We start from the raw sequence: 27,920 nt of genomic DNA on the forward strand, positions 1-27,920 counted from the left end.
TCCAGTCTTGGTGCCCACACAGTATTGGTCCCACCATTAAAAAGCGTTAATACCCACTGTTTTTAACCCTAAAACAAAACAAAAATCCCCTATATATAGGCAAAGGGGTCCGGCACATGAGTGGATTAAGTTTAATTATTTATTTTCGAGTCCTAGAGCCATTATTTTGAAAAAAAAATCATACTAATATAGCCATTTTCATAATAATGGCTCTTGAACTCGAAAATAAGTCATTAAACTTAATCCACTCATGTGCCGGACCCCTTTGTATATAGGATACTGATACATTGAATGTGAATGTATCAATAGATCTATATACATTCAATTTTTCAATATATCAATAGTTTTAGGATTTTCGTTTTTACAAAACAGTTGTTCTTAACCTTTTCAGATAGGTGGGAGGGGGTGGGGTGCATATGGCCAGGCACCTGTGCGGTACGCTGTATACTGAAACAGTTTTAACTGGTGTCATGCAGGTTGCATTTGTTCACAGATTTTAAAAAGCTCTTATTAAAAATTACGCGTTAAATCGAAGTATCTACATAACTGCCCATTTAAGTTTAGGCTAAATTAAGGTATATTGCAGCAAGTATTTTGTGACTTTTTAAAATTTTGAATGTCTTCCTAAATAGGAAAATGCAGATCTATACGTGGATGGCAACTATGAAATACATGTATCAGATCATAAAGTAAGCCAACCCATTAAGCCGACTACTTTCCAACATCAAAATAACCTCGCTTTTCAATCCTGTTTTGTCACAGTTTAAAGTTATTCATCTTTTCCCCCCTGATTTCCTTTCAACAATCTTTGTCAAATTGTGTCTACATCTCTGAAAGTGGTAAGACGGTAAAGAGTAAAAAGAGCAATCTAATGAATATTAGTTTGGCGTTCCATAAGTCTGACACTTCAATGTTACGCTTGATTGATATGGTGACTCAGGTGTACATCAAAAGGACCGCCAATCAACACTGTCATTTGAAGTCATGTGACAAGCTGTTAAGGGGAGATAATACAAATGTTTAGCAATGCAATGGCGCGACCAAAATTGACACTGTTTGTGTCATATATTTTGGTTTTAATAATAAACGGATCTCATGCAGCGAGAAATCGTAAGTTTGTTAGTGGAGGAATATTTAATTTACTATTCAAATGAACTCATATGTCTTAGCGATAAATGTAAATATCTCTCGTACCTTGATGTTTTTGAAAACACGGAAACAAGATGGCGGTTGAAAATTTAGGAATGTCTCTTTTTCTGATTAACAAGTATGATGTCGCAGGTCGGAGATTCACACTTTTAACAGAGAAAAAAATGTTGTCTGTTACTAGTTTTAGGCAAGTTTTGGTGCTTACATCTCTCTCGAATACTACAGTGTATGCTGTCATTCACCTGGGCTTACCTGTGGAAATGATCGTCATTTCCTGAATTGACCAGGTCCCAGAAAAGTCACAAAAGGTAAAGGTAAGCTTTATTGACTGTTGCATATAATCAACATGAGCTACAAAGCTCTTGTGTGACAAACTAGGTATCCAGTAACAGATACTTACCTGTGCTTATTTTACCTCCTGGTTTTAGTCCAAATAATTTGACATCAGACCTGATTCTGAGATATTTTCGTGATACTAAGGGCAGAATCTCTCTCTTTACATCAAAACCAGTAAAGACCTTTTCTTAGGACTGGTGAATATAGATTTAGGTAAAAACACAATCAGGTAATCAGGTAATATACTTAGAGATGTGAATCATAAAACAAAATAAAATTGAATCATTAAATTAATTTTATGGTTTACACATAACAGTAAAAACACGTTAATGAAGCATAAACACTATTATGTTTCATTTTGGCTACCTCACTATATTTACTTGTTTTCTGTTACACTCGGTAAGCTGAGTGTGGGGTTGGTTGTTATTGATCACGCAACACGAATCGGAGCCATGTAAAAATTTAAACTCTAGGGTGTATTAAAATTTAAAATATGACACACTTGTGTTTTGCCGTTTATTCACATAAAATCAATTGAATGGAAGGAAAAAATGGATATTCATTCCAGTTATCTTAAAATTTCACTAATATTTTTCTTTTTTATGCCCCTGAAGGGAGTCATATTAGTTTTCAACTGTCCATTCGTCACAACGTTAACTTTTTGCATGAAGGCACTTTACTCGCGAACCACTGCACCCAGGACCTTTAAACTTCACATGCTGATAGTACTTATTGCATACACGACCCCTACTGACTTTGGGGTCAAAGGTCAAGGCGCTGCTGGGGCATTTGTCACCATTAGTGAAAGCTCATGTTAATAGTTAAAAAGCGATTTGAAAATAGTCGCATAGAATCGTCACAGAAGTTTCACCACAGAAAAGATCCTTCCTATGTTGTACGTGGAGGAGAGATATTGACCTATGCAAAAATTAACACAATATCGCAAGTTGCGTACAAATAGATAGACTACCTACTGGTAAAAGTATTTTAAGTTCTGTGTGCCAACTGCCAAGCAACGGAGCTACCAGTACGTCTTTGTCTCTTTGGTATGATGCGACCGGAGATCGATCCACAGACCTCCCTGGGACACTCAGAGCAGACACTACCACTGAGCTCTTAAGGCGGTTATAGCTATATAGCTAAATCTGGCTATATATAGCCAGAAACAGCTATAAAACCAATAACAATTGTACAAATAAGGCAGTATGAAATAGAAAACAGTCATTGTCCCATTCGAATGGTTAATGAGACAAAAGACAATCATTAGGGACTGAGATCTATGCCATCTCAATTTGAATACATGACTGCGAATTTTTGCAATAAATCATTACAAAATTAGTCGTAAGTCACAGTGGTTCTCACTTGTGACATATTCTTTAATGATTTATCACTAAATTGCTGCAAATTTTTATTGAAAAAATTGACAGCTAAGATCTTAGTTAAGTGTAGTCGTCTTTCATTTTATAAACAATTTGGATGCAATAATGACCATTTGCATTTGATTTTGACATATTTTGCATTATTGTTACTGGTTTTATAGCTAACTCTAGCTATATAATTTATAGCTAGATTCTGCTAATTAGTGACTATTCTGGGACCTGTTGACAGTAAGTTACATTATGCTACCAAGGTTTTTGTGTGTTTCTTAAGCATGTGTCCTGCCCTGTCCTATAGCAGGTAAGATATATTTTATGACTGCGTGAACAAGATTCAAAATTTTATTGAAATATGTGAACTTTTTACATACAGTGTTGCAACCAATTTTTAGCATGTTTGTTGGGAACCAGTATCCAAACCGGTCCAATTTCTTTTATAACCACTTTATTTCCGTGTTTTATACATACAGCTGTTCTCTCTGAATGTATGTACTTTAAGTTTTACTGTAGATCATTCTTAATTATAACAATTTTATTTACAGAAAAACCATTCCAATATCAAGAATGCAAGCTTGATCACTCTATAGGTGTTGGTAAGGACAGTGTGACCGGTAACTCTCCAACTATACCAGATGGCAACCTGTGGGCATCAACATACACCACTGAAAACCGAATGCCTCATATGGCTCGTCTGGATGACCCTACTGGTATTTAAGTTGAAATAATCTTTTTCTTTCATTAAGAGTAAAAATCATGTTTTAGAGTCTGAGTGTTAGACAGAGTTATATTATGGACTTCACAATAACAGGGAAGCTGATTAATTAAGGATATGATGTTGGCCTCTTGTTCTGGAGGTCATGACTTTGTGCGCCAGTGGGATATTGACTGCACCTCATCATAAACAGTACATTTGATGGTGTCTCAAGTATGTTCTAAGTTTACCAGTGATGGTGAAAAGTTGACTTATTGGTTAAACATATTTAAGATATTTTAATTACAATTTTGTTGAAAATTAAAGCTTTTTATATGTAAATACCAAGTGCATTCGTTTCGTATAATACGGTATTGGTTGTCTTCCAGGAGCATGGACGGCCTCCGTTCAGAATTCTATGCAGTATCTTGCTGTAGATCTTGGAACTACGCATATCGTGACCCGTGTATACACACAGGGTCGACAAGGAAGTGACGAGTATGTCACAGAATTTACAGTAGAGTTTTCCATGGACAATAAAACATGGGAGGAATATACCAATGAGTTTGGTTTGACTGAGGTAAGCCATAGTAACACTTGTCTGAAATATTCTACTTTTCTAAGTTTCGATTTTAGAGCACTAGCCAGTTATTTAAGTAGAAGCTGGAAGTCAGAAACGAGAGAGTGATCTCGGGGGTCCTCCCATTTAGAATTGTATTTACTACAAGCAAAGAAGCCAGGGCTTAGACCACCACAGCATGGGGAAATGCCTGTCCCAGACCCTTAATGAAATGCCTATAAATTAGCTAGAGGGACCAAAAATTACATTTTTAGCTCGACTATTCGAAGAATAAGTAGAGCTGTCCTACTTCTTATATCCTGGCTTCTAGTATTATCAGCCTTCTAGGCTTCAGACTATTGCTTGCACCTTTCAGAATGTGGGATTCATGACCACATTCCATTATCACAGGGATTTGAACATCTTGCCGCCATTTCAGGAGTCAAACTTCAAGCCCCTGCACCACTGTGTCCCTAATTAATTTAGACTGATTTTTGTAACATATTTTACTTTATATGCATATGATATGGTATTGATAACATTAAAGTTTATTTTTTTTACGATTAGAACATAAAAAATACCAGTGGTTTCGGTTACTAACTTACTTGATGTAAGCATATGGTAGGTAGGAATTTTTCTTTCACTGATTAAGTGTCATAAAAAAGTGAGTGGAGCTCTAAATAAACTTCCTATGAAGATTTTTAAGAAATAACTACTATAAATCAAACATTTTATAAAGAATTCTGAGAAATACTACAAAAATATCGCAAAATTCACTCATGAGAGCAAAAAATATTAAAAAATTATTTTGTGTTTTTTGGTCATGAAAAATCACTAATGTTGAAGCTGAATTTCAAAATCAGCTGGATAACCCTAATTGCAGGTATTGTTTGTCGCATTTGTTATTATTACTAATGTACTTGGCAAGCTGTTTAATAATAATATGAAATGTTGTTTTTTTCCCCAGATTTTCAATGGCAATGACAATGGCAATGATGTAGAAAAGAACAACTTGATATATCCAATAATTGCTAGATATATCAAGTTCAGACCTCAGAGATGGAACCAGTTTATTTCAATGAGAGTTGACGTGATAGGGGGTATTATGGTATGTATTTTTACGTGAAAGGGTGAGATTGGTATGTATTTTTGACGTGAAGGGTTAGATATGGGATGTATTGTTACGTGATAGGGTGTAAAATTGGTATGTTTTTTGCGTGTAGGGGTAATTGGGATTATTTTTGACGTGATAGGGTGTAGAAAAAGGTAGTATTTTGACGTGAAGGGGGTAGATATGGTATTTTGTTGACTAATAGGGTTAAATGGTTGAATTTTTGAGGGAAAGGTGGATATGGGATTTTAATTTTTGACGTGATTGGTGTAGATATGGTAGTTTGTTGGTGTAGGGGGTAGATATGGGAGTATTGTTGAGTGATATGGTGTGTATGGTATGTTTGTTTAATAATAGGGTTTTAGATAGGTATGTATTGTTTCGTGATAGGGGGTAGATATGGATGTATTGTTGACGTGATAGGGTGTAGATATGGTATGTATTGTTGACGTAGGGTGTATAGGGTGTAGATATGGATGTATTGTTGACGTGATAGGGTGTGATATGGTAGTATTTGTTGACGAAAGGGTGTAATAGTTTTTGATGTTGACGGAAAGGATGAGAATGGTATGTATTTGTTGATGGGTAGGGTGTGAAAAGTATTCAACCCCAAAAGTTTAAAATTTATTCAGTAGTGTTTAGATAAATGTAACAACTTTTTTATCAAAAGTGTTTCAGCATCATGCTTTTTAAAGGTTTTGAAATTTTACCCGAAGTATTGTTTTAAAAAATTTGTTACAGTGGGGTTGATACTTTTCTCGTTTTATTTTTTAATTTTTAGACAACACGCCCCCTTTTGTTAGTATAGCAAAATATTCTGAAAAATTAAATTCTTTTCTTAAAGGTGGGCAATCACATTTGATAAAAAATTTTAAGAATTTTTTTTTTTGTATATTCTCTTAGGAAATTTTTTAAAAACAAAAAGACCCATTTCTAGAGTTAATTCCCTTTTGAAATGTTTTTATTATTTTTAAAAAATTTTTTAATTACCCCCTTTTAAAAAAAAAAGTTTTAAAAAAGCTGGGTAGTTCTTTTTATTTCGAAACAATGTCTAGTTTTTACATTTGCATTTTATAGAATATCAACTATTGAAATTTGAAACCCAAAAGAAATTTAAACCTGTGTGTAGTTTCTGAATTTATTTTTTCCAATCTATTTTTGGTTGCGAAACCAAGAAGGCAAAGGGGGTTTTTTAAATAATTTTTCAAACTTGGTTTCAAATTAAATTTCCTTTTCTAAATTTTTTAATTTTTTTAATGAAAAATTTTTTTACAAATAAATTTAAAATTATGTCTTTTATTTTACTTTTTCCTTAGGAAAAAAGTATGTTTATAAAATTTTATACTTATGTTTAAAAAAACCTGGGCAACCGGATGGAAAATGAAATTTTAAAATCCCTCCAGTGAAAACCCTAATTTGTTTTTTAAAGGTTTTTAAGTGAACATAAAGGGAGGGAAAATTTGATAAGATGTAAAGTTTGAAAAAAACCCTTTTCATGGCCAAAATCTGTTTTCCGTAAGAAACATAAATAGAGGGGCATCAAAGGATTTTTTTTGAAAAATTTTTTTTTTTAATAGTTGTGTATCATGGCTGCAAAACTTTTGGGGGAGGAAAGATTTTAGTTATGCCGGTAAATTTGAACGGGACCAATTTTTGCAGAATGTTCTTTTTGCCTAACAAAGAAACTTTTCTTTTTTTCGTTTGAAGATAGTATAAATTAAAAAAAAAACCCCCCCCTTTTTTTTGTATTTTCCTAAACCCAATCAGAGTTTCGAACGAGGGCGGGAAAGTGTACGATAGGGCAAATTTGGGAAAATCCCGCGAACGGGGCGATTATGAAAATTTTAAATTTCCGTACAACGTTACAGGAGGGAGTTCTTCCTAGGCGGACGGAAAACCAGGGGATTTATTGCAAATTGAACTTAAAAGAGGTACTTGCATTTTAAAAGATGGGTTTTGGGGTATGTTTCTTTAGATTTTATGAAAAAATTAAAAAGGAAAACTCAAATATTTTTTTTGCAATTTCTTTTTCCCCATCGTTACTTTATTTTTAACCCAGTTGCGCACCCAATTGAACTTTCCAAAACCCTCAAGTCATTGTCTGTTTAAAAGGGGGAAGGCACGAGAACTTTAGGGGGGTATAGATATTTGTAAAAAATTGTTGGAGGGGAAATGTTTATGCGGGGGAAAAATGATATACCCTTATTGTTGTCCCCAGTACAAGGGAACTTAGAAAATGTCCCTTTAAGTACTTTTTTTGCGGGAATTTTAAATTTCCGGTTTTCTGTGGAAACAACAAGACCGCAAAAAAAATTTCCGCAGAAAATTTTTTGCCCGGGACAGTTGCGATAAGTTGTTAAAAGGCCACCATTAAAACCCCGGTTTAAAGTATAAGACAATGTCCGATAACTTTTTTGGCTTTTGTCCCAAATGTAGCAAAAGGCCGACGAAGAAATTTTAAAAAACGGGTAGTAGCGGGTTAAAAAAAAAAGAACTGTTTTATTTTGTTTTGCTGTTGAATAAAAATTAATAAAAAATTTCCCAAATTTTTTTTTTTTTTTTTTTTTTTTGTTTTTCGTTCACTATTCACAGTCAGTCCCAATTTTCAAATTTGTTTAAATTATGTGAAAAAACCCGCTTTTTCATTGTACCTTTGTGTCAAATTTTTAAACCGTTTCCATCCGTTATTTGTATGAGACTTGTTAAAAGGCATGTTTAAAACACAAAACCTGCTTTTTTACAATGCAAAAGATGAGAATGTTTAAAAAAAATTATGATTCAAGCTTTTTTCCGTGTCTGTTAGGCATTACTGTGTTTTAAAAAAAATTTGGGCTCTTGCAAATTTTTTTCTAACACTCAAAAATTATGTAAGATTTACGATGTCACATTAAATTTTTCAAATTTTAAAATTTTTAATCTGGAAGGCCCCAAAAAAAAATGTCAAAATAACAAAAAAATTTCCTACCTGTCTATTTGAAATTAAAGAAACAACCCTTGAATACAGAACCCAGAAATAAATCCCAACCCCCAAAATAAGACGGAAGACAAAGAGAAATAAGTTTGCAGAAATAGAAACCGCCCCATTTTTAAAAAATCCAGTAATTTAAACCCGCCCGAAATAAGTAATTTTTCGGGATTTAAGAGACGAATGGGTTTTTTAAAAAAAAAAAAAAAAAAAAAAAAAAAAAGGTGGGGTTTTTATGTACCGTTTTTTTATAACGATAATGCAGATTTTAGATTTGATAGTATTTTTTTCCTTAGCAGGATTTCTAGTTTAAGCAATTTTAATTCGTGAGAAGGGGTCAAATAAGTAAATTCAAAAAAAAAGTACTCACACGAAAGATTGCCCAAAAAATGTAAGTTGCTTTTCTTGAAAAAGTATACGCATTTTATATATATAATTTTTATTCGTATATAAAAACAGGGGTTCTAAAAGAATTGGGAAAAAAAAAATGTAATTCCTTTTCTCATTCCAAAATTTAAAAGTAACAAAAAATCATTACATTGTATCAAACATGTACATTTGTAAACCCTTAAACCCCGACATGTTACACTATGTTATTTTAGTTTGAATGTTTTTTTGGGCCCGGGGGCCATCCCCTTTTTTGTAATAAACTTACTTTATTTGATTTTTTTTGACTTTTGGGTTTTTTTCAGCCATAAAAGAAATTTTACAAGTGATGGATTCCATAACAGCAAGAGAATGCTAAAATTATTGATTGTCATTGCTGGTCTACTACCTTAAATGAGATTTTCTTGGTAAGGAATGTAAAAAAATGCTAAAAGAAGTGTCTGGTTTTTTTTAGGTAAGAAAAGCAGGAGGTAGAGGAAAAAAGTAAAAGGGAAAAATTTTTTACACTTTAAGTTTTTCAAGGGTACTCTAAATAAATTTTCAGGGTTTAACACATACTGTGTCCCGGGGAGACACCATTGTCGGCGGGGGGTATGTTGGGTGAGGAAAGGGGATGGGTTCAAAAATTTTTCAAAAGGAACAGGGTGCAAGCAAAAAAATTTATTGTTTGACAGACTGGGGTTGAATTTGAGACAAAAGGATGTTCTTCAGGCTTGATTTAGATAAAAAGGTGAGATTTTAGAGGATAGATAGTAAATTTGCTGTCACTAATGTGAATTTTAACACAGGTCTTTAAAACTCAATATTCTGACTTTTTTGCTAAAATGATATTTTCATTCCAAAAAATTTGGCCCAAAAAAAAGACACTATTTTGGGCATCTTAAACCACCTTCAACCCGGCCCATAGGAGGGAAAAATTTTAAAAATAATGTGTATAGGAAGCTCTCCCCAAAAAAATTTTCAGAGCTCATTTCCCTAAAATGTTAAATTTTTTGCTCTCCAAGCCCCGGGGCGCTCAAAAGGGGAGTAATGTTACCCGTTTATTGTCCAGCGTCCGTCGTCCAAACAACATTTGCCTTGTGAAACTCTAGGGGACCCCCTTTTTTGAAACCCCAAAATTTAAGAAACTTAGAAAGTTTTTGGGTTTTAAAGATTTTTTAGGTTTAAGTTGGGTCAAAAAAATAGGTCACCTGGTTTAAATCAAAGGAAAAGCTTGAGAACACTTTTTAGGCCCCATTTTTGGGCTCAGTCTTTAAAGAAATGGGTTTGGAATGTTTTTTCTTAAAACATTTTTACATCAGTTTGAATCTGGGTCATGTTGGGGCAAAAAAATAGGTCACTAGGCCCCGATCTTTTCAACACTCTGAGAGGGACAATTCAAGTTTTAAACTCATGAAATTAGAATGTTTTTTTTTGATAAACTATAGGGGCAAGTTCGAATTTTAGGGCGTGAAAGGGGCAAAAAAATAGGTTACAGGTCAAACAAAGGAAACGCTTGTGAACACTCTAAGGGCCCCAGTTGTAACCGATCTTTATGAAATTTAGTCAGAATGTTTGTCTTTTATGATTTTTTTAAAGGGCAAGTTCAACTCTTATTCATGTTTGGGGGCAAAAAAAAGGTTTAGTAGGAGATCAACTTTTGGTGAGCGATTGTAGGGGCCCCATGGCCCTTTTTTTATTAAAATATAGGGCAAGTTCGAAACTGGTCCCTGTGGGGGCCAAAAAAAGGTCCCTGTCAAATCAAAGGGGAAAAACTTGTGAACACCCCAGAGGCCCCAAATTGTAAAATAAAACTTTATGAAAATTTTGTCAGAATGTTTTTTTGTGATGATCTTTAGGTTTTCAAGTTCAACTCTTGGGGCATGTGAGGTCAAAAACTAGGTTAGTAGGCCAGGTCAACTCTGGTGAGCGATATATAGGGCCATCATGACCCTCTTCTTAATAATAAAGGGTTTGCACAGAAAAGTGCTTGAATATGATGCTTGCTTTTGAAATCTTCTTGAAAATTACTAGAACCCCAGAACACTTAGAAGTTAACTTGAAATTGAGAAATACAGTAATTGGTTGTGTTTTACCCTAATTTGCCAAACTGCTCAGCAACCCTAATTTACAAGAGTTGATAATCTAAATCTAAAAGAGTTGATAGTGTTGTTCTTTTTACACAGACCTTGTAAGTGCTCTGAATTATAAATACATTTTGTAGTAATTTAAAATAGTGGATAAATGTTGTTTGGACTATGATTTCAAGACACCATTTCAAGAAAAAATAGTCATTGAAGAAAAAGTGTGAAAATGTTTTTTGAGAAGTCCTTTCAAGGTATTGAAATTTGTACCAGATGTACTGTATGAACCATCATAGGTCTTGTTCTCACTCATTTCAGATCTATCTAGGAGGTGTAGATACATTCAACAAGAAAGGTTTGACAACTCGGTATAACTTCAATGGTTGTATAGACTTTGTGCGTTTCAACAGCATCAATATGATCCGAGATGCCAAAACGAACCAAGGATTTCAGAGCCGCTTCCAGACTGTCGGACCTGTAGCTTTCACATGCTCTGTAAGTTTTACTTTATACTGAAAAATAAATATTGTAGAATTATTTAATTTCTGCATTAGATTTCATGGTTTTGTCAGAGAGGACTATTGTGTGAGGAAAAGTATTTCTGGATTCAACTTGAGTAATTTGTTGGCATTTAAATTCATGGATGATGCAACCACAAACTCAACAAAAATGAGTCCATCATGAAAATTAGTTATTCAACCGTATATACAACTAAAGTATGGTACAGTGGACTTATAATATAATGACACTGTTTGTGCAAAAAAATGTCATCTTTAAGTTAAGAATTTTTATTGGTATAGATAATTTCACTGACACTGATTTATATCCATGATATATATACATGTACAATGCAGTCATGTGCTGGTGGAAGAAAAAATCATACCACATCCTGAATAATAGTGCATTTTAATGTTGTATTAATATTTTAAAAATAATTACGATAAAAGCATTCTGTTGTTTATTGAAATAAAACATTAGGAATGTTTGCGCTTTGTGTGTTAAACATATTGATATCAATGTTTATACACGGACATGTCTGCTAAAATATGTTTTCAATGCAATCATTATGGACTTGACACCTAAAACCAAGACAGTTTTTTTGGCAGGATTTAAAACAAGTCAGTAGTATTTGTCTGCGCTTTGTTATCAGAAATACTGTCAACAGCCCTTAATTAAGTTAATAATTACAACAATATATCCAGATATTTTTTTAACACTTTATTATTGATATATAATTGACTCAATAAACCTTTGCCATACAACTTGTCATAAAACTACATAAACACACAACACAGATTAAAATAATCCAAGGTAAATTTCTTATACTAGTGTTTATATTGGTTAGTTTAGTGTTAAATAATTATATAGAGCTATTAGGGGTTTTGTCCGGAACATGTATGATGTTGAAGATATGCTTATAACCGGGATACATTACTACTAAAAGAGAATCATACTACATTCAAGATTTCGTGGTGACCCAAACTGTTCACAGGACCGCACAATCAAGCCTTATGTTATCACATGAATTTTCAAGTCTTGAGTAAGTTATTAGCTCAAGTCGACAAGTGCAGTGTAAGACTTGTGATCAACAAGCACGTCCGTGCATCCGCCATTGCGTAAATTTTCTTGTGACCTCTTTTAGTCACATTTTTCATGTGATCTTTATGAAAGTATGGTCAAAATGTTAAAATCTGGTGATGATATCTAGGTCAGTTCAAACTGGGTCCAAAACTTGTGCGTGAAATCAAAAACTAGTCCAGACTAGGTAACTAAAAAAATAGAAAAACCATGTTGACCATCTCAAGAGTGCCATATTTAATCAAAAGATATTCATGAAAACTTGAGTGTCAAAATTTATACACTTTGATAATATCTATAGGTCAAGTTGTAACTGGTCAGCATCCTTCAAAAAAACTAGTCATTGGTCAAATAATGAAAAACCTGTTTTTGAAGCCTTCTCAAGGACATATTTTCCAGGACTGTATGAAAAGTTTGTCTCACTCATTAGTTATCTGATAGATATCACAAGACAAGTTCGAAACTGGGTCAACTTCTGCGTGTAAAACAACAGTCAATAGTCCTAATAAAAGAAAAAGAATTGACCTCTAATGATCTACCATGAAAATGTCAGTAAGTTTACTTAATGAAATAATTAGTCAGAATTTCGTAATGGTCATGCCGCATAACTAGGTCATGTATGTCAAAGAATAAAAAAACCTTTTGGATCAATCTCTAGAGCCATATTTTTCATGGATCATGTAACAAATGACTAAATGATTCATCATGAAATGATATCTAGCCAAGTACAAAACTGGGTCAACTGTGGATTAAAAAACTAGGTCAGTAGTCAAAAAAAAGAAAAACCTTTGTGACCATTCTCTGAAGGCCATATTTTTCAAAAATCTTACATGAAAATTGTGTCAGAAATATTACACCTCCTGATGATACTAGGTCAATTTGAAACTGGTCATTACATTTCAAAAAAACTAGGTCATGGTCATTAAATAAAAAACCTTGTGAATCTTTAAGCGCCATATTTTTACAATTGATATCTTATGAAATGATGTCTGCAAATGTATCAATCATTGACTGAACTAAAACAAGTCAAGTTTGAAACTGGCAGTCTACGGTCAAAAACTAGGTCCTGGGTCTAAAATAGAAAAACCTTGTGACCTCTCTAGAGCCTACATTTTGAATCAGATCTCATGAAAATTTTGTCAGACATTTCATCTGATGATATATTGTCAAGTCAAACTTGGCTCACTGTGCCAGTCAATAACTAGGTACAGTAAGTCACATAATGAAAATAACCAGGTAACTCTCTATATAGTGCATATTTTATTCATGGATCAGTATGAAAGTTGGTCTATAGTTTTCACTTTATGATATCTAGGTCAGGTTCTAAAACTGGGTCACATATACAAAAAACTAGGTACCCATTCAAATAATAGAACAAAAAACTGTCACAGACCAGTCAAAACTGGTCATGTTGTACACAGTACGATTCAGGCCATCAGGTCCCTTGTTTGATTAAGGTGGGCCGGTGGTCTAGTGGTAACACACTTGACTGCCAATCCAGAGGTCCGGGTTTCGAATCCCAGTCCAGGAACTGGAAATTTCTGAGATGCTCTTGAGTGTCTCCTAACTGACTAAGAGGCCTGTACTGGTTCTTCCCAGGAAAGACGGCTTTGCGTGTATCAGTGCTATACATCGGGCACGTTAAAGAACCAGACTGTCTATTCGTAAAGAGCTAGGCTAAGTTAGCCGGACAGGCCTGTATCTCTCTCTGTTCTCTCTGTCTGTTCTGGGGGCTTTATCTCAATCTGTCCCTCGGGTCAGATTGCTCCGTGTCTGTACTAGTAGAGTATGAATTTCGCGCCTTGTGTGGCTGCGTTTGCTATATGTAAAGGGCCTTTGAAAGTAAATCTGGTATAATAATAATAATAATAACTGACAGACAAGTGAAGGTCATGGTAGAATTAGAATTTTGTCTTATTAAAAGGTTCTGTCCGTTGGTTATACCCAAGTATTCACCCACACATTAACATAAGCCTATGGTGTATCTGGCTGCTGATGTACATGGCCTAGCGACTGCGATTGGCAAAGTTCCATCTATAACTGCAAACTATCCTGCACTAACCTCAAAGAAATGCAAGTTCCTCGATGTTCTCGTGGATTTCGCACCTCGCAATTACAGCACCGCAGACTGTCTCACCAATTCACTGTGTCCATAAGAGGTAAATCACAAAATTGTGCAATATTTAATGACTCAAGACGTGAAAGATGATCCTTGAGCCATTGGTTGTAAGCAATTCAAATTATCCTGATAAACAAATGATTTTATTATGCATCACAGCCGCGTTTACGTCTGTTGACACTTCGCCTTTTATTGTCACATGTTTAGTGAACCACATTTTTATCTAAATAAATGCTATTAACCTGCATTACTTGGAAATACATTGTTACCTATCATAAGCGACCCCTGTAATGATTAACATACTCCAAATTGCTTTTGAAGAATGCCCCTTTTTATTGAAATATAGATTTCTAAGTTTTATGTAGTCAAAATTTTAACTATCAGCTTTATATTTGAAACTTGAGATACTTGTACATCATCATGAATGCTCGGGCAAAGTAGCTATAAAAAATAATCCACTTCTTTCAAATATTCCCCTTTGCTCGTGAATAAAACACTTCATACATGTTTCAAGATATGCCAAATCGACGTTTTAACATTAAATACACTGCTTAATTTTAAAACGAAACCCTTTATCAGAATTCTGTAACAAGAAACGATAACCACCCCTTATTTGGGGAAAATGGATCTTAACTAAGAAAATAGTCAGATCTTGTAAGTTTTTTATCAGCAGAAATACACTCTCTACAACATCAAATCATTGCGTAAAAACTTCAACTCTTGTTCCCCATTTATAAACACCTTAGAGAAGGAACATAACTCCATCCCATTTTTGACTAACTAGCCCCTTTGACTTGCAAAAATGGTTGCATAAGTTCCATCAACTTTTACATCAAAAACTATCCCACACATATGCTTTACAAAATGCAACATTTGTTCCGGCCATCATCAAGTGGACGACCCCGTTTAATCAAGACAACATAACTATCCTCCTTTTTGCCAAGATGAAAGATCCCTTCTTAGATTAGGGTAAATCAATTGTAGTACAATATTTTATTGAATACAAAATGAATAGATGAGCCAGCACCGCCATTGGTAGCGTGCCTTTTTTAGGAAGTTTTATGGAATTTCGGACTCGAGCAAGTATCTATGCAAAAGATACAATAGTGATATCCTGTCCTTTTAGGGTTATGACCTTACATGTACATAAGGCACCACTTCTGTTATTCATTTTAGTTTGAATTGATGTTAATCATTTTAGTTTGAATTGAACTTCACGCTTTCATTATAAGAAAACTTAAGTAAACTTCATCAGGGTTTGCTCAAACTATGAAAAGACCTTGAATTTTCCATCAGTCATTAAAATGTTCATATAATCTTTAAATGCTCAGGAACTCTTTTAAGTTTCAATAGTCAAATACTTATTGAGGTTCTGCTAAAGGCCTCGAAAAATCATTAGAATAATATGGAACAGATCAGAAGTCATGGTCATACGGTTTGTTAGATTGACTGTTTACAAAGTGACATCCCATTTTGATGAAAATTACAGCAGCAGAAGCGATGTGGTTTTATTGTAATTTTAAAGAGCTTGTAGATCAGTTTCTTATACCTGCAGGTGAGAGTGGACAGAGATGGTTTCGTGTATTATAAAGTGACAGACAAAGAGAATCAGATTGTTGAGGATGTTGTCAGAAACAGTGAGTATCACATAGAAAATCTAAAACTGTTGTTACACATTCTTGCTTTAACACGTCTCTAGTTACTAGTGAAACAATGAGATAAGAGCTTCTGTGACTCTGTGAGAAGCTAGCTTTGTCTGGCTCAATGGATAGTGCCCAAGATTTCTATCAGGAGGTTGAAAGCTTAAATCTCAAGAGGAAGTAGAGACCCAGCAAGTTGATTATACTTGCTGCTAGTCCTAAAGCGCAAGTGGTGAATTTTTATTTTTTTCACACCTAAAGTTTTAAATAGTAGTAAAAGTAACAGTAGATATGCAAAAGACATTGTTGTGCCTCTGTGGCCTTGTGGTCACGGTTGCAAAGCTTTACCACTTGCTCCCCATCATATCGGGTTTGAGCCTTGCACAGGTCAACATGTTATGAAAACATCAAGCTGGCTTGAGAGAGGTTGCTGGTTTACAAAAGAGCCCACCTGTGCATCAGATGATGCATGGAGGGGGGCAATGGGGTGCTGCCTCCACCCTAAATGCTAGAAAGGGGTCATGTTACCTGAATTCTGTTGGTGTTAAACCCAACAATGCAACGAAACTGAACAAATGGTAAGTACCGTATTTGTAAAATCTATAATTTGCAGAAGTCTTACTGTAATTATTAACCAGACCATTTACAATAAAGAAATGTTTATCATTATTACAGTTGACATTGAGAGTAACACTCAGCAGTTCACTGACGGTCTCTGGCATACATTCAGTTTGTACATAGATTCTTCAAAAGTTAACGTCACAGTAGACAGAAACTCTAAAGTCTCACTGAGATCTATGAACATCATAGCTGGCTCAGATTATTTTATAGGTAAGTGCATGTCATTTGTAAATACAAATTTCTGTAAGTAATAGAATAAATCCATAGTTTGCCATCTTCTCAGAGCACATTTTTGTTTCTTGCTTACTCCATGAATATATTTTTAGCTCAGCTATTCAAAAATTGTTTCAAGTAGTAGAGCTTTTGTAATAACCCTTTTGTCAGTGTCCACATCACAAATTGTTTTGCATCTAAGCAGGTTTCTCAACTATTATGCCAAATACTTTCAAACTTTACATGTCTTTGACCTCATTAAATGACCTACCAGGACAAGTAACATAACTCTACCTTTTATTTCGTCAAAATTATGCCCGTTTTTAACTTAGAGTTTTAGGTTAAAGTTTTGCATGTAAGCGGGTTTCTCAGAAACTACTTTGGCAATTTTTTTTCAAACTTAACACATGTCTTTGGCATCATGAGATGACCTCCAAGAGCAAGTTACATAACTCATTCTGCTCAAATTTTTTTGTGATTTATTAGGATGTCTTACAAAAATATGTCAGTAAGTTAGTATCATGTTCACTTTCACAGTACCCACATAGTATGGATTTTGAGACAGAAAAAAGTGTCATAAAAAGTGGAAAAAAGTTGCTTTTGTGAGGAGTAATGTCTGATATTTTAAAATTTATCTTTAGTATTGTAAGTACCTGTTTATATCTGATTTTTGAGATACTGAACAGTATAAGTCAAAGCTTCTTATATCATTATATTTATAATATACAGTCGAATACCGTTACCTCGATATTCAAGGGACTGTAAAAATTGCATCGACGTATCCAAAGTTCGTCGTAACAATATCGACTATCTGGGACTACTTTGTACTTGTGTCGGACGTCTATATTGTCATTATATTCAATGCTTTTTTCAGAGGGCTTGAAAGGGGAAAGAAATAATATAAAACATAAATACGATTTTAATTTTATTGACAAATAAAACATCTAATTAAATGCATACATACAACTTTTTAATTTTTCAAAACATACATTTAAACATTAGCATTTTTATTCCTTCCCTAAACAAGTCTGAATGCAGTGGTAACGTTCCTAGTTGAGTAGTCATTTTGACTGTATTTAAATAACGGAACTTTGCCAGTTAAATATTGTTACCCAGTCCTAAATGGCAGATTTTACTCCGTCAAATAGAAAATATTTTATCCAAATTAGTTGTTAAATTTGAAAACAGCTTTCATGCTTGCACGGTGTTTTATAACACTAATTATTGGGAATTAAATGCAAACGTCCTGACATTTAAATTGGATTAAAGATTAAATAACAAACAAAGCATACATACAAACTAACCTGAATATGATTAATACATCGCCGGACAACAATAGGTTGATTTTCACACCTTACAAATAACATGGATATTTTTAGCTCGCCTGTCACAAAGTGACAAGGTGAGCTTTTGTGATCGCGTGGCGTCCGTCGTCCGTGCGTGCGTGCGTAAACTTTTGCTTGTGACCACTCTAGAGGTCACATTTTTCATGGGATCTTTATGAAAGTTGGTCAGAATGTTCATCTTGATGATATCTAGGTCAAGTTCGAAACTGGGTCACATGCGGTCAAAAACTAGGTCAGTAGGTCTAAAAATAGAAAAACCTTGTGACCTCTCTAGAGGCCATATTTTTCTTGATATCTTCATGAAAATTGGTCAGAATGTTCATCTTGATGATATCTAGGTCAAGTTCGAAACTGGGTCACGTGGGGTCAAAAACTAGGTCAGTAGGTCTAAAAATAGAAAAACCTTGTGACCTCTGTAGAGGCCATATTTCTCAATGGATCTTCATGAAAATTGGTCAGAATGTTCACCTTGATGATATCTAGGTCAAGTTTGAAACTGGGTCACGTGGGGTCAAAAACTAGGTCAGTAGGTCTAAAAATAGAAAAACCTTGTGACCTCTCTAGAGGCCATATTTCTCAATGGATCTTCATGAAAATTGGTCAGAATGTTCACCTTGATGATATCTAGGTCAAATTTGAAACTGGGTCACGTGGGGTCAAAAACTAGGTCAGTAGGTCTGAAAATAGAAAAACTTTGTGACCTCTCTAGAGGCCATATTTTTCATGTGATCTTTATGAAAATTAGTCAGAATGTTCACCTTGATGATATCTAAGTCAAGTTCAAAACTGGGTCACGTGCGGTCAATAACTAGGTCGGTAGATCTAAAAATAGAAAAACCTTGTGACCTCTCTAAAGGCCATATTTTTCAAGAGATCTTTATGAAAATTGATCAGAATGTTCATCTTGATGATATCTAGGTCAAGTTCGAAACTGGGTCACATGCGGTCAAAAACTAGGTCAGTAGGTCTAAAAATAGAAAAACCTTGTGATGTCTCTAGAGGCCATATTTCTCAATGGATCTTCATGAAAATTGGTGAGAGTGTTCAGCTTGATGATATCTAGGTCAAGTTCATAACTGGGTCGTGTGCAATCAAAAACTAGGTCAGTAGGTCGAAAAATAGAAAAACCTTGTGACCTCTCTAGAGGCCATATTTTTCATGAGATCTTCATGAAAATTGATGAGAATGTTCACTTGATGATATCTAGGTCAAGTTCAAAAGTGCGTCACGTGCCTTCAAAAACTAGGTCATTAGGTCAGATAATAGAAAAACCTTGTGACCTCTCTAGAGGTCATATTTTTCAATGGATCTTCATGAAAATTGGTCAGAATTTTTTATCTTGATGATATCTAGGTCACATGTGCTCAAAAACTAGGTCGCTATGTCAAATAATAGAAATAACGACGTCATACTCAGTTCAACACTGGGTCATGTGGGGATAGGTGAGCGATTCAGGACCATCATGGTCCTCTTGTTTGACAAGCTGTGATATCGACGAAACCAAGTGTAAAAACAGTACAGGTAAGTTGACGGGACTGAAAAATCTCATTGAGCTAAACAAAATATCGAGCTAATCATATCGAGGTAATGATAAATAATTACATTAAGATAAATAGGGAAAAATTGGGACCGACTCAAACACACCATGCTAACCGGAGTATCGAGCTAACCGATATCGAGGTAACAATATTCAACTGTATATATATAATTATATATATATACTTATATTTTCAGTTATTGTATATGAGTCCATGCTTACGACTGATATTTAAACTTTAAAGTTATCGCACAATATAAGTCGGTGCTTATGTTTTACAGGTGGATCCCAGATAGAGTCAGGTTTCCGGGGATGTTTACGAAACGTGGAAGTATCATCAGCCCCAGTTGATCTAGAAAATCTGGATTCAGGAAATGTTAACTTGGTTTCTATTGGTTCGTGTAAGATTAGGGACAGATGTACTCCAAACCCATGTGAACATAACGGCAGATGTGACCAGGATTGGAATAATTTCTACTGTGATTGTGATGCTACAGGATATAAAGGGGCTGTGTGCCATATCTGTAAGTGTGTGATTCCTTAAGATATGCAGGGGCTGTGTGCTATATCTGTAAGTGTGTGATTCTTTAAGATATAAAGGAGCTGTGTGCTATATCTGTAAGTGTGTGATTCTATAAGATTTAAAGGGGCTGTGTGCTATATCTGTAAGTGTGTGATTCTTAAAGATATAAAGGGTCTGTATGCTATATCTGTAAGTGTGTGATTCTTTAAGATATAAAGGGACTGTATGCTATATCTGTAAGTGTGTGATTCTATAAGATATAAAATGATTCTTTAAGATATAAAGGGGCTGTGTGCTATATATGTAAGTGTGTGATTCTATAAGATATAAAGGGGTTGTGTGCTATATCTGTGTGTTATTCTTTAAAATATAAAGGGGCTGTATGCTATATCTGTAAGTGTGTGATTCTATAAGATATAAAATGATTCTTTAAGATATAAAGGGGCTGTGTGCTATATTTGTAAGTGTGTGATTCTATAAGATATAAAGGGGTTGTGTGCTATATCTGTAAGTGTGTGATTCTATAAGATATAAAATGATTAAGATATAAAGGGGCTGTATGCTATATCTGCAAGTGTGTGATTCTGTAAGATATAAAGAGGCTGTGTGCTATATCTGTGTGTGATTCTTTAAGATATAAAGGGGCTGTGTGCTATATCTGTAAGTGTGTGATTCTTTAAGATATAAAGGGGCTGTATGCTATATCTGTAAGTGTGTGATTCTATAAGATATAAAATGATTCTTTAAGATATAAAGGGGCTGTGTGCTATATCTGTAAGTGTGTGATTCTTTAAGATATAAAGGGGCTGTATGCTATATCTGTAAGTGTGTGATTCTATAAGATATAAAATGATTCTTTAAGATATAAAGGGGCTGTGTGCTATATATGTAAGTGTGTGATTCTATAAGATATAAAGGGGCTGTGTGCTATATCTGTAAGTGTGTGATTCTTTAAGATATAAAGGGGCTGTGTGCTATATATGTAAGTGTGTGATTCTTTAAGATATAAAGGGGGTGTATGCTATATCTGTAAGTGTGTGATTCTATAGTTATAAAATGATTCTTTAAGATATAAAGGGGCTGTGTGCTATATATGTAAGTGTGTGATTCTATAAGATATAAAGGGGCTGTGTGCTATATCTGTAAGTGTGTGATTCTTTAAGATATAAAGGGGCTGTGTGCTATATATGTAAGTGTGTGATTCTATAAGATATAAAAGGGGCTGTGTGCTATATCTGTAAGTGTGTGATTCTTTAAGATATAAAGGGGCTGTGTGCTATATATGTAAGTGTGTGATTCTATAAGATATAAAGGGGCTGTGTGCTATATCTGTAAGTGTGTGTTTCTTTAAGATATAAAGGGTCTGTGTGCTATATCTGTAAGTGTGTGATTCTATAAGATATAAAATGATTCTTTAAGATATAAAGGGGCTGTGTGCTATATCTGTAAGTGTGTGATTCTTTAAGATATAAAGGGGCTGTATGCTATATCTGTAAGTGTGTGATTCTATAAGATATAAAATGATTCTTTAAGATATAAAGGGGCTGTGTGCTATATATGTAAGTGTGTGATTCTATAAGATATAAAATGATTCTTTAAGATATAAAGGGGCTGTGTGCTATATATGTAAGTGTGTGATTCTTTAAGATATATAGGGGCTGTATGCTATATCTGTAAGTGTGTGATTCTTTTAGATATAAAGAGGCCATGTGCCATATCTTTGTTGTGATGGTACAGGATATAAATGGGCATTGTTTGGTATTTGTAAGTGTAATGGAACACTGGTCTGGCTATCCATACTCTACTTGTCTTGTAGATCAGTGCATTGCTAATGTTAGTATTGGTCATTTAATTAACTCTTTAATGTGAAAAATGTCCTGTACAAGTATTTGACCTATAGAGATTGATCTCCAACCTAAATTGCATGCCTACTTGCTGAAAAAATTGAATGTGGTAACAGACTTACACATGACAAAAAATTGTTCAAACTCAAAGTATCTTGAAATATTTGATAAAAATAATGATTGTTGGTTATTGTCTATTTCAGCTTCCCACCAGTTATCGTGTGTATTACACAATATGTACACTATCATGGATGGACAGGAAGAAGTGACAGTTGACCCTGATGGCTCTGGACCCATTGAACCTTTCAGTGTTATCTGTAATGGAAAAAGTGAGTGAATCCCTTTACTGTAATTTATTCCTCTGTAAGAGAAAAAGCTTTCAATGATGTACACATTAGATGCAGGTAAAGCTTGTATCTCATGTTTTAAAAAAAGAACTAAAACATTTCCTCTGACTGTAGTAACAATTTCCATTGCTGAAGTTGTTATAACTGTCTCGAAAAGTTGGCATAATTGTTCGTTTTAAGAACAATTTACTTATTCCATCTAAAATACTTGGGTTTTTTAAAGCAGTTAAATGTTCAAGATTGAAGGTTGGTTCCAGGATGCCTTTGTGAATGAAAACATGTTAATAAAGGAATGGTGTTTTTATAAGGTTTTAGTATACAGTTATTGACTTATGCTTTGGTCTGTATTGTGTTTTTACGCACCTGTAAAAATCATTTTTACAGGTCCGTAAAAACACATATTGACTGAAATATAAGTCTGTAATTGTTATATTATTATTATTAAAAAAAAATGTTATATTATATATGCCCTTCTCACATGCAGACATTTGACTGGCCCATACTTCATACATATAAGAAAAAGTGATATCACATGAGTCATTATCACTTTTGCGGGTCAGTATCGCTTTTTGCAGACCCGCGCGTGCACCCCTTTCCACCAGTCAAATGAGCGCATTTGAGAAGGGTATATGATATTTATATTTACAAATGTATTCTTGGAAAACAAATAATATAAAGTATATTAGATTAATCAAGTAGCCAAGCGGTTAAGTTTGCTGACTTATACACTTGCCCCTCATCTTTATGGGTTAGAAACTCAGTAAGGGAATGTTAGAATGTCAGTTATGTTATGCCTGAAGTAAAATGATGAATAAATAGATTTCTTTTAGTAAAGAACTATTTATTAGAATATAACAGCTGGTGCCATGTAGTAATAACTGTTTATTGCATTTCAGCTAAATTCCTATAGTAATAACTTTATTAAATATTTACAGCTGGTTCCCTGTATTAATAATTGGTAATTGCATTATTTACAGCTGGTTCCCTGTATTAATAATTGGTAATTGCATTATTTACAGCTGGTTCCCTGTATTAATAATTGGTAATTGCATTACTTACAGCTGGTTCCCTGTATTAATAATTGGTAATTGCAATATTTACAGCTGGTTCCTTGTACCCGGTGGAGACCTGGATTAGACACAACAGCATGAGTCTTATCACAGTGAATGGTTTCCAGTCACCTGATTACTATGTCCGTAAAATAGAGTATGAAACGGACCTGGCAGGTTTGACAGAGGTTATAGAACGATCAGATAACTGTGAACAGGAAGTAGTATGGAGGTGTAACAACTCGCGTCTCATGATGAGAGACGATGCATCAAGTAAGATCATTTGTGATTCATTCACAGTTGACATTTTTAAAATCAGAAAAAATCTGCAGCAAGATTCAGTTGCATACTTGGTGCTGTTATATACAGTATAACAGAAAAGTGCTTTATAATGATAGAAGTTTTGTTGTTTTATTGATTAAAAAGACACTTACTAAGTACAGAATCTAGGACCATGATTTTATTTCCAGTATAAACTACTTTTACTTTCAGTCTGTTGTCAGAGTAAAACCCACATTTTGATATATGTCATCAGTTAACTAAACCTTTAGCCTGCTGGCGGCAAGTGATTTTGCCTTTGCGACATGTGCAGACCAAGATCAGCCTGAACATCCATGCAGTCCGATCATGATCTGCACTGTTCGCTATTCAGTCAGTAAATTTTCATTGAACACCCCTCAAATAATAAATGGTACTGTCCAAATTGAAAGATGGACAAGTTCATTATAGAAATATAGCAGGGTAAGGGTTAACCTACAATAACTATGTTTTTGCAGCTGATGGTATCCAAAGAACATACGGCTATTGGGTTGGAAGAACTTACCAGGTTAGTTCTGTAATATATATACATGTAAATAATAAATTTTTGGTTTGGGTTGAAGGTTATATAAAACTGAGTTTGTGAGATTTAAATATCAAATGACATTAAAATTAAAGTTATTGACAGTTTATGTAATTTTTATGTCTTAATGATTTCTAGGACATGCATTACTGGGGTGGTGCAGCCCCAGGGACGTACAAATGTGCCTGCGGACTGACAGAAGAGGGTTGTGACTTGCAGAGTACAACATGCAATTGTGACTCTGGTGGTCAGACCTCAGACACTGGATTATTAATGCACAAGGATTATCTGCCAGTAATGGAGCTACATTTTGGAGACACTGGTTCCCTCACTGATAATAAGGTTGGACAACATCAAGTGAAGGAGCTCAAATGTTACGGTGACAGTGAGTATCAATTGTATGGGTTTACTTAATATAAACACATGTATCATTAGATGTAATTTTCTTCTGTTTCTATTCATTGTGGTATGAAAGCACTGTTACTTTTTTATTCCTATATGTTTAATTATCTAATCTCCCAGTTGAACAAGAGATGTCGACACATTAAGGGTTTAAATTCCTTTCTATACCTACTATCAATTAATAGTTTATTGTAATTCCAAAAGGATAAATTTTCTCAATTGTTGGAATAAAAATTCCTCAAATTACTAAAAGAAAAATCGGACAAAAAATATTTGAATAAAAACAGAAAATTACACTGCAAAGCATTGGAGAAAAAAGCACTAGAAATCAATGCAAACATGTTTGTTACATTGAATTTCCATTTGGGCTGAAAGAACACAAATACCTCTAACTTCATCAGCATCATTGCCAAAGTGATAAGAATAATTGATATAAGTCAGTTGATCATCACTTGATTGGCATTGGCGTTGGTGTTGCCTGGTTAAGTTTTATGTTTAAGTCAGCTTTTCTCCTAAACTATCAAAGCTATTGCTTTAAAACTTGCAACACTTGTTCATCATCAATAGCTTACTCTGTACAGCAAGAAACATAACTCCATCCTGCTTTTTGCAAAAATTATGGCCCTTTTTGACTTAGAAAATATCAGATTTCTTGGTTAAGTTTTGCGTTTAGGTCAACTTTTCTCCTTAATGTTCAAAGCTATTGCTTTAAAACTTGGAGCAGTTATTTGCCATTAAAAGCTGACTCTGCACAGCAAGTACAATAACTCTACATTGCTTTTTGCAAGAATTATGGCCCCTTTTGGACGGAAAATCAGATTTCTTGGTTAAGTTTTGTGTTTAGGTCAGCTTTTCTTCTAAACTATCAAAGCTATTGCTTTAAAACTTGCAACACTTGTTCAGCATCAAAAGGTGACTCTGTACAGCAAGAAACATAACTCCGTCCCCATTTTTACAAGAATTATGGCCCTTTTGGACTTAGAAAATATCATAAAAACACACAGGTAGGACAGTATTTCTATTATACAGAGACAAAATAATCAGATGAGCGTCTGCACCTGTAGGGCGGTGCTCTTGTTTTAAAAAGTTCACCTTACACCATTGTTAATATATTAAAAGTTAAAACCATTTAATTTTTCTCTGTTTTTCAGACTTGCTTGAGAATGTAATCACCTTCAGAAAAGCTGATGCCACCCTGGAATTTGCTACATTTGAAGGTGACAAGGCCGGAGATATCTGGTTCCAGTTTAAGACAACAGCCACGGACGGTGTGATGATCCACGATACTGGTGACACAGAGAATGACTTTATACAGATCAGAATGATCAGTGAGTTTCTTCTTTGCATAGCTCAGAAAATACCTCTGTGGTATATTGTTACATAAATGAATTACATTGGCCTTTCATAATCTGCTTTCTTTAGCCGTATATGCTATTAGGTAATCCGGAAATGTTTTCAAACTATACTTTCAAATAAGATTAGATAGCAAAAATGAAAATAATGAAATTTTGTGAACATTTTAGCAGACGACACATTAAAGAGATATCACATGCCTGATATGAAATTTGACTTTAATATGGAAAGAAGTTTTAAAATAAATATGTACACATTGCAAATTCCAGTCACTAGTACTTAGGACTGTTCATTTGATCAAAACCATAGAAATGATAGATGAAACATATTTTGCCTTGTTTAAAACTGCAGCTTAAAATATTTGCGGTTATACAAGTTAGGAATTATGTTTAACGAGAAGATTATTTTATTTTACCTGTGAACCCAAACTTTAAATTTTACAGATGGAGACACGATTCAGTTCCGTTACAATGTTGGTAATGGTATCCAGGTTTTGGAATACAGGACCATTAACACTTTGAATAATGACATCTGGCATACTGTACACGTGGAACGTAACCGTAAACAGGCTTGGCTCCGTGTTGACAACTTCCCAGAAGAGGTCCGTAATGAACCCCAAGATGAGATTACTAGACTAATGGACTTGACAAAGCCTCTAACAGTGGGAGCTGCTGTAGATCACAGGGATGGTTTTGTAGGCTGTATGCGTGGTTTACGTGTCAATGGAGTACTAATGGACATGAGAGGTGCTGTACGCAAGGGCCAGTTTACCTACGGTGTACATGAAGGTAAAAATTGTCATATTTACGAATTTTATGGTAGACAAAACTTTTACTATTGTTGTGTAACCAAACTATTTGAAAAATCAATGTCTTTAACAAAGCATTTAGGAAAATATTTTACAGTTTTAAGATGCAATAAGGATTGTCAGAATTTACTGTGAAGTTTAAATGAAAGCTTAAAATGCAACTGAATGCAGGGCCCTTTGATAAAAGTGCCTTTATCATCAGGTTTTGACTAGGTTACTTGTGTCTGAGCCCATCTTGGGTTGTCATGTGAAAAAGCCATCAAACTGGCTTGATAAAGGTAGATTATTTTACTTAGGTGTTAACATGTGTCTGAAATAATGGTGAGGGAGTACCTGGGGTCTTTCTCCACCATTAGAGCTGCAAGGTTCCTTAAAGCATGAATTTTATCATTGTGACATAAAACACAACAGCAGAAAAACAAAGTCAGCCAAATCCTACCACAAGGTGTTAACTCTGATTGTACCGAACTGTTTGATCCACATCATCGGTAACAAGGATTTTCATGAATTTCAGTTTTATTCTGCAAGAAACTATAAACCATTCCAAATGTCTCCAAAGAAGGAAGAATGATCATCTTGAATTTTCAGAATATCTTTTGTAATGTCAATTTTATGGCCAAAGATATATTTTCCCATTGTAAAAGTCAGGCTTTTTTAGAAATTTTGTATATATATATAATTTTTTTTTCGTGGAAATGTTGTTATTGCAGCCAAGATATCCTGAAAGTTTTATAACAACCTATTCACAAATAAATTGAACTTGTTAAAAACTGGATAAAACTTACAATGAAAAATATCCCACCAAAATTGTTTTTTGTTTTTAGCTCACCTGAGCAATGCTCATGGTGAGCTATTGTGATTACACTGTGTCCGTCGTGCATCTGTCCCTCGTCAACAATTGTGTTTAAAAGACATCTCCAAAACCACTGAATGGATTTTGATGAAACTTGGCATGGATGTTCCTTGGATGGTCCTCTACCAAAGTTGTTCAAACAGTTCCGCTTTGTTGCACATAGGGGTTGCCAGAGCTAAAAATAGAAAATTTTTTAAACGACATCTCCT

The 27,920-nt window shown here is 34.4% G+C and overlaps 1 protein-coding gene across 1 annotated transcript in view; it reads left to right on the forward strand.

Annotated features, from left to right (window-relative positions):
• Positions 1-986: 986 nt before the first annotated feature.
• Positions 987-27,920, forward strand: part of LOC123561111 (neurexin-4-like) — a 42,200-nt gene continuing 15,266 nt past the window's right edge. The window contains 17 exon segments of the mRNA XM_053516988.1: positions 987-1,110; positions 3,404-3,568; positions 3,942-4,132; positions 5,079-5,219; positions 9,249-9,273; positions 9,276-9,304; positions 10,956-11,136; positions 11,967-11,977; positions 15,890-15,971; positions 16,650-16,805; positions 19,973-20,215; positions 22,262-22,387; positions 23,509-23,727; positions 24,231-24,280; positions 24,434-24,680; positions 25,849-26,025; positions 26,494-26,838. Coding sequence (XP_053372963.1) covers positions 1,017-1,110; positions 3,404-3,568; positions 3,942-4,132; positions 5,079-5,219; positions 9,249-9,273; positions 9,276-9,304; positions 10,956-11,136; positions 11,967-11,977; positions 15,890-15,971; positions 16,650-16,805; positions 19,973-20,215; positions 22,262-22,387; positions 23,509-23,727; positions 24,231-24,280; positions 24,434-24,680; positions 25,849-26,025; positions 26,494-26,838 — 2,482 coding nt within the window. The 5' untranslated portion in view covers positions 987-1,016.

This window comes from Mercenaria mercenaria, chromosome 10, assembly GCF_021730395.1.
Source record: "Mercenaria mercenaria strain notata chromosome 10, MADL_Memer_1, whole genome shotgun sequence".
Taxonomy (NCBI): domain Eukaryota; kingdom Metazoa; phylum Mollusca; class Bivalvia; order Venerida; family Veneridae; genus Mercenaria; species Mercenaria mercenaria.